The sequence below is a fragment of the Columba livia genome, chromosome 29, assembly GCF_036013475.1.
Source record: "Columba livia isolate bColLiv1 breed racing homer chromosome 29, bColLiv1.pat.W.v2, whole genome shotgun sequence".
Classification (NCBI taxonomy): Eukaryota; Metazoa; Chordata; class Aves; order Columbiformes; family Columbidae; genus Columba; species Columba livia.
The window spans coordinates 1,920,486-1,932,463 of record NC_088630.1 but is presented as its reverse complement, the minus strand read 5'-3'; the positions used below and the strand labels follow the sequence as shown (position 1 = coordinate 1,932,463).

Here is an 11,978-nt window from a genome sequence, read left to right as displayed (position 1 = left end):
CCTAAAATTCGTTGGGTTTTTTTCCCCCTTGAGTAAGACATGGGAATCACCTGGTTGCAGCTCCAGGTCACAACTCCCGCCCTAATCTCACAAATTGAAGCAGCAGATTTAAGCACTGCCCCTTCTTCTGTACAGAGGATCCCTTTCTCTTGCAACCTGTCAGCCCTTGTTTTCTGGAAAGCACGACACTTGTATTTCTATAAACAAGGCAGGATGAAGAGAGCAATGCCCTTTTTGCGTAGTTTTAAACCCTTATATGCAAACTTTTAATGTTTCCTCCCATGGAACGGGCTGTCACGGTTCTGGGAGGCAGCAAGCGCAGAAACTGGGCCATCCAGATCTTATCAGCAGATCAACCACTGGATTCCCAGTTCTGCTCAAGTGACTTTTCTTACCACAAAAGCACTTTGCAAAGGCTCAGCAGGCTCTACAAGCCGAGAGCTCCTTACAATGAAAGGCTCTCTATAAAAGGACAAAACATGAAGAACATTTTCTCTCCAGTCTCAACTCAGTTGGCTTTGTCAGATTGAAAAAAGGAAGGTGACAACCTTGTCCCTTCCCAGGCAAGTTCACGAAGTGTCATCCAGGAAGGAGGGAGGACACAGGACACCTTCCTTCACAGGAGGCTTTTATTAAAACTGGGTGACGTCTACAAGGATACAGTACAAAAAAAATGTTTTGGTCCATGGCAAAAACCAGAATATTCAGTTAAGAAAAGCAGTTACTCTGCATCAGCTGTTTGCCTACGCAGCATCCTTCACATGTGAGGACCCTGAGGAGCCAGGGGCTGCTTCACCAGCACCGAGACCGTCTCCCCAGTGCCACAGAGGAGCCGTTTCCTAAGGGGGCAAAGAAGGGACGGTGAGTCTATTACTCACAGACATGTATAACACAGACACATGGAGTAGGGCCACCCAGGCTCCCAAATTCATCACAACCACCCCAAAGCCGGGTGTAGGGATGAGGTGGTTTGTCAGTAACATGACATTGCAGCTGTTCCAAGAGAATATGACCAACTTTGAGTCCGTTTGGGTTACAGTCCCGAGCAAAAATACTGAGATCAGGGTCAGAAGCCACTCTTAGCCCTGACCGCTAGTTCACTAGTAATTCATTACGTGAAGAGGCATTTGGGCTGCTGCTCCTCACAGTAGATAAAAGCTACTTGTACATTCCTGAACCATGCTGGGCCTTAGGGCAGCCTCAGAACCTAAACTTGACTAAAAATCACAGGAGCTTCAGCACAGAAACACCTGTGAACTCGCGCATGCTTGGAGCTCCATCTGCTCCCCAGGACTGTCCCGTGACACCCTCAGATCCACACCAAGGAGCCTCTGGTCCCCACAGCAAGTGACACAGGACAATTGTCCCAAAGGAATGAGCCCACAATGCACGATTGCGCCGGGCAGCTGCTGCTACAGGGAAAAGAAGGACATGAGTGACTTGCTGGAACCGCAAGTGTCAGTCTTGTGAAGCACAGACAAGTCCCAACGCTCCGGTGCTTCCACATCCCAGCAGGAAGCTCATGTCCCCTGTGATCCCAGCAGGGATCTGTCAAAGAACACAAAGGGAAAGAGGGAGAAGGGAAGAAGCGTTTCTCTACACAGTCCAGTAACTTCTTCAAGGAGGAGAGTGACCCGTGAGGCAGCCCGGTGTAGCAGCGAGGGAGGGCAGGGAGGTATGTCAGCTCACGGCATCCTGCCCGTGGCTCCTTGCTGTGAAACGAGGTGGGGAGGAGAGCGGCCACAGAACTGCCCCCTTAGCGCAGATCCAGGTCTCACGTGTGCCACCAGTTGGGGAAGAACAGGCTGTGGTTTCTGAATGTGAGAAAGGCTCCAAGTCAGCGGTCGTACTGGCTACGGGGACACTACGGGCAACACGGAGTCACAGGGAGGCTCTCAGAAGCCTTGCGGCTGACAAGGCAACAGTCAGGAAGAAAATCAGGTAGAAATGTGTGTTTGTTGGAGCCTGTCTGCTTGTCACACTCCAGAAGATCCCAGGTGTCCTGGAGCTGCCCCAAGAGGGACAATGCCAGGATGAATAACGATGGTCTCGCTGCCGGAGTGGGATTGTGTGAGCCTGAACAGTGAACTCTGCAGCGGTCTCCACAAATACCGCGATGCCTTCTGGCCCGGGAAGAGCCGAGCAGCCTATGTGTTACGGATTCCCAGCGCCTGCTCCAGCTCCTGCCGCCTCTGCTGCACCTGCGAGAGAAGCCAGAGCCGCAGCGTTAACATCCTGGGTGCTGCAGCACCACAGCATCCCCGTGACCCAGCTGGAAAGGGGGGGGACTTTAACTAGAATCAAGATGCATCAGCAGTGTCCACAAGTGACACTTGGCACTGCCACTTTCCACATGAGCAAGGAGAGACAGGTACCCTGAGCCACCGGGGTGGAGAGGGACCCCAGCTTGGGGCCACTCACCTTGGAGTAGAAGTATCTGCAGACGGCTTCCTGCGCCCACGGCTGGAAGTAGAACTCGGCTCTGCGCTCCTCTTCAGGATTCCCAACAACGTCAGTCATTGTCTGCAGAGCACAAAGGACAAAAGAGCTCAGGGAGTGCAGCAGCTCCGGCTGCGCTGAGCAAACCCACGCTCACTCCCCCTTCCTCAAAAGGGGTCGGTACAGTCAGGTCAGGTTCTTGCGCTCGACTCCAATTCCAGCCCTGCTCTCTGAGCAGGAAATTGCCTCCCTCTCTGTGGGAGCTGGTTATAATGAGGGAAGCGTGTGAGTGGATCCACCTTCCACACAAGACAAAGCTTTTACCTTTAAATCTCGGCACTGGGACTGGAGCCAGTCGTTGATGAAGCCCTGAGGATCTCGGGCAAAGCTCAGCATGAACTCACGCTGCGTCTTCAGCTGGTTAATTGTCTCTATTGTTTCATGAATCTGAAGGAGATAAGCAAAGCAACTAAACTGCTGAATAGGGGAAAAAGTCAGCCAGAAACATCGGGAGACCAAACACACAAAGGCAAATTCTTATACCCCCTGTTCGACTCACACCTGTCAGAGATGATCCGCAATTCCCACCTTCCTGCTCTAAATATTACTTGTTTTCCCACTGACCATTTGCTTCCAGGTAAAGGCACCTGTTTTCAGGCGTGGCTGACCCCACTCCAGCTTCCAAACGCACAAGAGCGCAAAGCTGAACTGTCCTGTTCCGGGCTCATCTGCTCCAGAAACGCTTTCCCACCCAGCACGAGCAGGGAGCAGAACGGAGGAGCAATTCCTACCTTGTTATCCAGAGCAGCAATTTCCTGCTGACTGGCTGTGGACAGCAGAAAAGAATTCATCTGAGTTTTCAAGGTATCGTCCACCTCCACGTCGATGTCATAGCAGGCTGTTTTCTTCTGGTCGTTTGGGTCGACACTAGGGATAGCCACAAAAAAAGCCAAAATAAGTGAATAGCTCAAGAAAGCACCAAATTGTGGCTCCTCTAGGATGACGCAGCGCAGGGACTGTGGGGACAAGCCAGGCTGGTGTCAGCTTCAGCTCTGCCACCAAGCAGCGATGGCTTTGCAGCACTAGCAGTCGCTCCGAGCAGATTTCTATCTAGAGATGTGTAACGCAAGGGACAGCACGACCGTGGGAGCGCCCTGTGACAACGGGATGCGGTAAACACAAGAGGCGGCTGTTCTTGTGCACTGAAACAATCACAGGCAACGCACAAACTGCTGCTCAAGATCAGAAGATGTTACATCGTTTTCCTGCACCAGCATCATCCATCCCGCCCACTCTTTTGAGAAATACCGAGTCAAGCGGCCCAGTCTCACCTGATGACGTGATTAATGATGATCGGTTCTGGGGGCATAAGCAAGGCGTGAAGTCTTTGTGGGATTTCAGAGAACTTCATCCGCTGAGATTCAAATATCTGTGACAGAAACACAGGGCTAAGGAAAGGAGCGGGAGCTCAGCGCCAGCGATCGCCGGCTGCTGACAAAGAAAAACCCAAACAGTCGTTTGTTCAGCCACCGTTACCTGCTGCAAGTATTTGTCGCAGATGACGTACTCCCGCTCGTGGGGGTCCTGCAGCTTGTGGGTCTTGATGTATTGCCACAAGGCCTGGATGATCACCGGCCGGGTCTGAGTGTGAATCCCCAGCAGACGAGCCAAGCGGGGATCCAGTTTGAACTGGGGAGGCTGAACCAAGAAGCACAGCAAGGTGAGGCAGCCGCACGCGCCGCCAGCAGCACACGCCGTGCGCCATCACCGCGTCTCACCTGGTAATCCAGCATCAGGAGGACGGTACAGCGCACGTTGACGTCCCCCGGCCTCTTCACCTGGAAGCCGTCTGTCTCCTGAGTCGTAGCGGTTCTGTGCCACTGAACAGGAGAGGCCGTTTAGAAGCACCCATGTGCTTGGTTCTCCTTGCTCCTGCTGCTTGGCACCCACAAGATGGCCAGTAAATCCCACCCACCTTGAGAACATTTACCTTATTCCCACTTACAGCTTGAAACAAGAGTTAATATATTTGTTCAAAGCCCCGGCGAGTCAAAGGAAAAGCCAAGATAAGAACTGAAGAGCTGCTGGCTCCCAGACACTTGTTCAGACCTCAAGCATCCCCAAATCTCAAGCTACACATGATATTTCAACCCCGTCTGCTGGAACACCAACCCATTTTTAGAGGTAACGCAGCAAAAAGAAGCTCACCTCTACCAGGTGATTGTCAGGGCCATACAGGTCTTTATCAAGTTCAATGACCAGAGATTTAAAGAAGGATGAGAACTTTCTTTTCTGCTTGGTGGCATCATACTTGGACAGAGCAGACTGCAAGCAACACAGGGAGGAAAAGCGTTAGGACAGTGAGTCTCAGCACTCAAGCGCAGCCACTGTGCACGACAGCGTTGCTTCAAGTTCCGAACACCTATGTTCACCAACACGTGCTTGAAAATTGAGTTCCAAGTCAGAAAGTGAAAGACTGGAGGTGAAGATGAGCTCGCGGGAATTAAATCACTCAGCAGTTACGCACAGCGCGAGTGTCCTGGTTCTTAGCGCCAGGGGACACACGCACCACTGAGCTGCTCTCACCATTTATTCTTAAAGCTACAAGAACTTTGTATAACTCATGTCCTGCCACGGGGACACCCAGCGCTCTCCAAATTGGGCTCTCGGTCTCTTCACCATCAGACTCCTTGGGAAACAGAGATGAAGGAGGATATCAAGCCCTTAGCTACAGCCTCAGACACTAAGAAACTGGTTTCATCGCCAATTCCAGATCCATACAGTCACCTCCGTGGTTGAGTATGTCACACTTACATCTTCCAGCAGCCGTCCCTCCACCCGCAGCTCCCAGGAGGCGACTGTTCCTTCGCCATCCTCTGCATCGGACTTGGCTGGATTGAAGGTATTGGAGATAAAAATACGCAGCTTTCGTTTTTGCTGAGAGAAAAAGCATCAGCTCAATGTTAATTCTGAAATAAAGGGCTGATTATCCTGCAGCTGCCCCATATTCCCCCTCTCCCGGGGCAAGGAGTTGAGAGAAGGGAACGGAGCTGGTGAGGGGCTGGAGCACAAGTGTGATGGAGCGGCTGAGGGACCTGGGGGGTTCAGCTGGAGAACAGGAGCTGAGGGGAGACCTTCTGATCTCTGAACTGCCCGAAAGGAGCTTGGAGCCAGGGGGGGCGGGCTCTGCTCCCCAGGAACAAGTGCCAGGAGCAGAGGAAACGGCCTCAAGTTGCACCAGGGGAGGTTGAGGTTGGATGTGGGAACAATTTCTTCCCCAAAGGGCTGTGGGGCATTGAACAGGCTGCCCAGGGCAGTGCTGGAGTCACCATCCCTGGAGGGCTGGACAGACGGACATGAGGTTCTCAGGACATGGGGCAGGGACAGGGGTGAGGGACGCTTGGACTCGATGATCTTGAGGGGCTTTTCAAACCAAAATGATTCGGTGATTCTTTGAAAGAGGCATTTCTGGTTCCACTCCTTGGTCAAGTCTGGAGGGTTACAATTTCTGATACGCCACGTGTACAGGGACACAGCCCGAGCTCCAGTACCCTCCTGCTGTTGTCGCTAAAGCGGGAGCCTCCAAACTTCAGTTACGGTAACTACAAACTACGATAACTACAACCGACCTCCTACCTTAATGGGTCGCTTCAAAGCCTCCTGGATATCCAAGCGTTTCCTCATGATCGTCTGGTCCAATTTCCTTTCAAAAGCCAGCAAGTCCATGTAGGCCTGAGACTCGGGTACAAGTTCACGAATCTACAGCCACGCAAGAACACAAATCACCGTCAGCACACCCGCGCTTCCCCGGCTCCCTCGCACCGACAGCGGCTGCCGCTGCCCGCGCCACTCACCCGCTGAGGTAGAATTTTGTCAGCCATCTTCTTCTTTTTAGCGCTGTTAGGGAAGAAAACGCACACAGAGGTGTTAAAACGACAACTGCTTTGTGCAAATTAACTGTAGGCGTTTGCGAAGGGAGCAAGACGCTGGGTTATTCCCCGGTTTACTGCTGCGGGATGCTGCTCTTGGGCTCTCGTTTTCAGGGATGCTCATTGTCAGCGCGGAGCTGACAGAGCCGCAGCAGCGTGACCAACCGATCACCCCGACGTGTCACAGCCCCTGCGAGGGCTCGGAGAGCCGGGTTAAGCCAAGTTGGAAAGGGCGTGCTGGCACAACGCCGGAACAAAGCGACTCGCCGGCCTCAATTAGCTTTAGATCGACTCTGCGAGGAGACGCATTTTAAATCAAGGGATGAATTACCAGGGTTACTGCGGCATCACGTTATACTGCCAGAAATGTCAAGCTGCTCTTGTCTCACTGATGTGTGTTACACGTTCACCTGCTGGAAGCTCCCAGAGGAGCGTCCCAGGAAAGCTGATGTCCCTTTCAGCACCCAATGAGGAGCCAGGAGCAGCCCAAGTGCAGCATGGAGCCCGAGAACAGCTCTGCCCACTCAGCACCGCCGGCCGGTTACACGGAGTTGGCACCTGACGCTGCCCCACGCACGGTACAGTCCCCGCTTCAGCCAGGACTTACCGCTCGGTCTATGATTTTGGGGTACTGCCCACCCCCCAAAGCCGCGTCTCCCCGTGGGGCCCTGGGGGACAGAGACACAACGTGTCTGTGTCCCAGCCTGGGGGTGACCCCAGACGCCCCGAGCCACTCCAGTGCCCAGAGACGCCCCAAGACATCCCTGCTGTCCAGGGATGTCCCTGCTCCCCAGGATGTCACCATTGCTCAGGAATGTCCCCACTCCCCACAGACATCCCCACTCCCTGGGATGTCCCCATCGCCCAGGAATGTTGCCATCACCCAGGATGTCCCTGCCACCCAGGGATGTCCTCATTGCCCTGGGATGTCACCAATTGCTCAGGAATGTCCCCACTCCCTGAGTGTCCCTGTTGCCCACAGATGTCCCCATCGCCCAGGGATGTCACCCGTTGCTCAGGGATGTCACCACTGTCCAGGGGTGTCCCTGACTGACCCAGGATGCCACCCACTGCCCAGAGATGCCCCAGGATGTCCCAGCTCCCCGGGATGTCCCCACTCCCCAGATGTCCCTGTTGCCCACAGATGTCCCCACTCCCTGGGTGTCCCTGTTGCCCATGGATATCCCCACTCTCTGAGTGTCCTGTGTCCTGTTGCCCAGGATGTCCCTGCCATCCAGTGACATCCCTGCTCCCTGGAATGTCCCCTGCTGCCCAGAAATGTCCCCCACTGTCCAGGGATGCCACTGTTGCCCCACGATGTCACCCACTGCCCAGGGATGTGCCTGCTGCCCAGGTGTCCCTGTTGCCCATGGATGTCCCTGTTGCCCATGGATGTCCCTGCTCCCTGGAACATCCCCCACTGTCCTGGGATGCCACCGTTGCCCAAGGATGTCGCCCACTGCCCAGGGATGTCTCCACCCTTGGGGATGTCCCAATTGCCCAGGGATGTATCCCACTGTCTCGGGATGTCACCCACTGCCCAGGTGTCCCTGTTGCCCAGGATGTCCCTGCCGCCCAGCGACATACCTGCTCCCTGGGATGTCCCCCACTGTCCTGGGATGCCACCGTTGCCCACAGATGTCGCCCACTGGCCAGGGATGTCTCCACCCCTGGGGATGTCCCCACAGCCCAGGGATGTCCCCACAGCCCAGGGATGTCCCCACTGCCCAGGGATGTCCCCACTGCCCAGGGACGCCCCGGGACGTCCCCAGCCCGCGATGCCGCCCTTACTTGTGGTTGCGGTTGGGCACGGGCTGCGGCTGCACCTGCTGGAGCTGCTGCGGCGCCGGCCGCTTGCGGGCCTGGTCCAGGCCGGGCTGCGCCATCCCGGGCCGCACCGCGGGGCTCCCGTAGCCGGGCGGGCCCATGGCCGGGCCCTGCGGCGCCAGCCGGCTGCCCGGCAACATCCCGGGGCGCTGCGGAGAGAAGCAGAGCGCTCCAGTGCCCGCCGGGAGGGGCCGGCCCGGCCCCGGCCCCGCCGCCCCCGCTCCCGCCCGCCCCGCCCCGCCGGCCCCTCCTCCGGCTCACCGGGTAGGCGGCTCCCGGCAGCGGGGAGCGGTACAGGCCCTGGCCGGGAGCCGGGCCCATGCGCACCGGCCCGCCCGGGGTGCCCGGGCCCAGCGCAGCGGCCCCGGCAGCGGCGGCCCCGCCAGCGCTGGGAGTGACCGACTGGAATCCCGCCCGCGCCGCCATCTTCTCCAGCACAAAGGGGAGCGGGCCGGAACCGGAAGTTGGTCATAGAGAGCCCGCGCAGGTGCTGCGCTAGAGAGGCCCCGCCCACAACCGTCGCCCTCTGCCGGGGTGGAAGCGCACGCTGGGGGGTGCGGCGGGGAGCGGGTTTGCACAGAATTACGGATGGTTTGGGCTGGAGGGACCTTCAAATGTCACCTTACCCACCCCTGCTATGAGCAGGGACATCTTCAGCAGCTCAGGTTGCTCAGAGCCCCGTCCAGCCTGGCCTGGGATGTCTCCAGGGATGGTTCATCTACCACCTCTCTGGCCAACCTGGGCCAGGCTCTCACCACCCTCAGGACAATAATTGCCTTTTATCCAGCCTGAATCTCCCTCCTGGAGTTTAAAACTATCCCCCCTTGTCCTATCTCAACAGACCCTGCTCAAAAGTCTGTCCCCATCCTTCGATGGGTCCTGGGGTTGCAGGGTCTGTGTGAGTTGTTTTTGGGGTGCAGGGGCCTGGAGACGGTGTTCTTGGGGATCCCAGCAGGATGCAAAGGCCATGGGGAGGTGGGGGTCCTGCGGGTGTTGGGAACACAGTGGGAGAGGCTACAGGTGCGCTGGGGGCTCTGATCCGCAAAACCACCTGTAGGAGAATTTGCAGCTCCCCAAATCCTCCCCAGCAGCCATGGAGCTGCATTCAGCTGTGTCAGGGACTCGTCCGCCTCCCTCAGCCCACGCCGCATCCTGCTCCCTGCGGTCCTGGTTTCCAGCGCAGCCCTCGGGCTCGAGGAGGGCCGGGGTGTCAGTCCTGTGCTCACCGGGCCACAACCGCAGCATTTGTGGCTATAAATATGTGCCTGTTGTAGGAGATGCTGCTCCTGAGGCCTCGTCTGCTCAGGGATGTGCTGGGGAAGGGGCTTCGCCTGCCCCGGGATGGAGACGCGGCACCAACACCTCCCGCCGGAACCGCCGTCCTTATCACCAAAAGAAACAAACTCCTGGGGGCACAAATGGACATGAGCGGAGTCAGTTTGTTCAGATTTAGGCTGAGCACCCACGAAGATGATTCCTGTCTCCCTTGACAGTGACTTGGGTTGCTACAGCAAGCACGATGCTAGAATTAAAGGCCACTTTCTGCAAGTATTAGCATTAAGTTCGCTATTCCCCAGAGCACTTACCCTTGGAGATATAAAGGGACGTGAATCCAGCCAGCATTAATCCATGAGCAGCCACACCACAAGTATTAATTAAGCAATTAATGGCCATCATGGGTCCTTTTGGAGGCTGTTCCGAGGAGCGAGTGGCGTTGGTGACTGAGCAAAGAATTGGGGATGTGTTGGCACCTTTTCTGCCAGATACGGCAGTTCCTATCCCTGATGAAAAACACAAAGCTTTGAGAGCGGCCGTTAACTGTTGTCTCAGCATCCATGTGTCCGTGCAGTTAATTTAATGCCACCTCCGACAGGCTTGGCGCCCGGCAGCCTGATGAAATATTCATGGGGAGGAATAGCGGTGGAACTTATCTGCTCTGTATTGTTCAGATGCAACTTGGACTAAGCCTGAAAGCCTGGCAGGAGCTTTTGGGCAGGCGGGCAAGCTGCCTGGCTCCGGGGGGGACACATGAAGTGCGGTGGGGCGACAGAAAGCAAGGGCTGACCTGAGAAGTGGGGAGAGGGAGGTGAGACCTGGGGAGCTGCTCAGCTTGTGCAGGGAGCAGGGGAGTGACAGGGTCTGGAGAGACCCCATATCACTAGAGAGCAGCCCTGGGGAGATTTGGGGTGCTGGGGGTCATAGATGGGACGTGAGCCGGTAATGTGCTGGCACCAGATCAGTGGTAGCCTGGGCTGCATCCCCAGCCCCGTGGGCAGCAGGTGGAGGGAGGGGATTGTCCCCTCTGCTCCGCTCTGTGAGACCCCCCGGGCACCGCGTCCAGCTCTGGGGTCCTGAGCACAGGACAGACCTGGACCTGCTGGAGAGGGGCCAGAGGAGCCGCAGAAATGATGCGAGGCTGGAGCAGCTCTGCTGGGAGGAACGGCTGAGAGAGTTGGGGTGTTCAGCTGGGGAAGAGAAGCTCCAGGGAGACCTTAGTGCGGCCTTTCAGTGCTTAAAAGGGGCCTGAAGAAAGATGGGGACAGACTTTTGAGCAGGGCCTGTTGTGATAGGACAAGGGGTGACGGTTTTAAACTCCAGGAGGGAGATTCAGGCTGGATAAAAGGCAGTTGTTGTCCTGAGGGTGGTGAGAGCCTGGCCCAGGTTGGCCAGAGAGGTGGTGGATGAACCATCCCTGGAGACATCCCAGGCCAGGCTGGACGGGGCTCTGAGCACCCTGAGCTGCTGAAGATGTCCCTGCTCATGGCAGGGGGGGCACTGGGGGAGCTGGGGAGGTCCCTTCAACCCAAATCCTTCTCTGATTCTATGAGAGCGACCTCAGGGCTCTGTCCCCAGGGACACTCTCTGACCCGTCCTCTTTGTCCCCTTGTACCAGCCACATTTTGTAAGAAACACAGGCATAAAATATCCCTGGTTTCCCTGGCGCAGTGTCTCCTTACACTCGTCCTTTCTCCTTTCCTCTGCCCTGAGGGTTTGGTTGCTTCACTCCTCCCAGTGGAAATGGTTTGCGAAACGCTACCCCGTGCACCTTCATTTTCCTGCACCTGCAGCTCCGCTGAAACCTCCTTCCCCACCCAGCGTGGCTCTGGCTCCAGGCAGCCCAACAGCATCCAGGACTGTGTAATTATATCTCAGCGCCTGTTTCTGCTGGCAGCGTTAGCAGCGAGCAAGTGGTATCTGGGAGTTATTGCCAGGGAGAAGAGGTGATGCTATCTCCGCCGTGGTTCTATGCGCGTTGCATGATGAATCCTCGCTCTGTAGGGTTTCAGCAGCCACACGATCCGCACGGTAAACACAGCGCCGTGCGAGCAGGTGCTTCCCAGTATCTCGGGCTGAGGTGTATCACACCCCGTCCTCACGTGCATCGTCAGAGATGCTTCCTGTGAAATGTAATTAACTCCCTGTCTTGTGCACAGCGTGAGTCTCGCGCTGCTGAGTGAGACGTGGATGTACACACGCTGCCTGCACCGCACACACAGGACCATAGAATCATTGTGGTTGGAAGAGACCCTTAAGATCACGAGTTCAACCAGAACCTAAATCTAGCACTAAACCGTTTCCCTGAGACATCTCTGTCTGTCCAACCCTCCAGGGACGGTGACTCCAGCACTGCCCTGGGCAGCCTGTTCAATGCCCCACAGCCCTTTGGGGAAGAAATTGTTCCCCACATCCAACTTCAGCCTTTTCTGGTGCAACTTGAGCCTGACAATGTGCAGCTTTTCCACTTCATATCCCAGAGCTGCTCCCGCTGATGTCCTGTCTGGC

The 11,978-nt window shown here is 56.3% G+C and overlaps 1 protein-coding gene and 1 long non-coding RNA gene across 2 annotated transcripts in view; both read right to left on the bottom strand.

Annotated features, from left to right (window-relative positions):
• LOC135576689 (uncharacterized) overlaps nucleotides 1-11,978 on the bottom strand; it is a 191,757-nt gene that overhangs the window by 17,793 nt on the left and 161,986 nt on the right. The gene's annotated exons all lie outside the window — the stretch shown is intronic.
• SMARCD1 (SWI/SNF related, matrix associated, actin dependent regulator of chromatin, subfamily d, member 1) lies at nucleotides 612-8,645 on the bottom strand. Its single transcript, XM_065043618.1, has 13 exons — nucleotides 8,457-8,645; nucleotides 8,160-8,344; nucleotides 6,294-6,336; nucleotides 6,076-6,198; nucleotides 5,254-5,376; nucleotides 4,648-4,764; nucleotides 4,218-4,319; nucleotides 3,976-4,137; nucleotides 3,771-3,868; nucleotides 3,231-3,366; nucleotides 2,764-2,886; nucleotides 2,422-2,523; nucleotides 612-2,201 (listed from the first exon to the last, which is right to left on the bottom strand). Exons 1-13 carry the CDS (start codon nucleotides 8,619-8,621, stop codon nucleotides 2,148-2,150), a joined length of 1,533 nt encoding a protein of 510 aa, XP_064899690.1. The 5' UTR covers nucleotides 8,622-8,645; the 3' UTR covers nucleotides 612-2,147.

What these genes read in the sequence shown, in the direction of transcription:
- SMARCD1 (XM_065043618.1), bottom strand. Translation starts at nt 8,621, where the DNA reads ATGGCGGCGCGGGCGGGATTCCAGTCGGTCACTCCCAGCGCTGGCGGG. An exon ending in CTGACAATCACCTGGTAGAG is followed by an intron (nt 4,320 to 4,647) that starts GTGAGCTTCTTT and finishes TCTCCTGTTCAG; the next exon opens with TGGCACAGAACCGCTACGAC. An exon ending in GCGACAAATACTTGCAGCAG is followed by an intron (nt 3,869 to 3,975) that starts GTAACGGTGGCT and finishes TTTCTGTCACAG; the next exon opens with ATATTTGAATCTCAGCGGAT.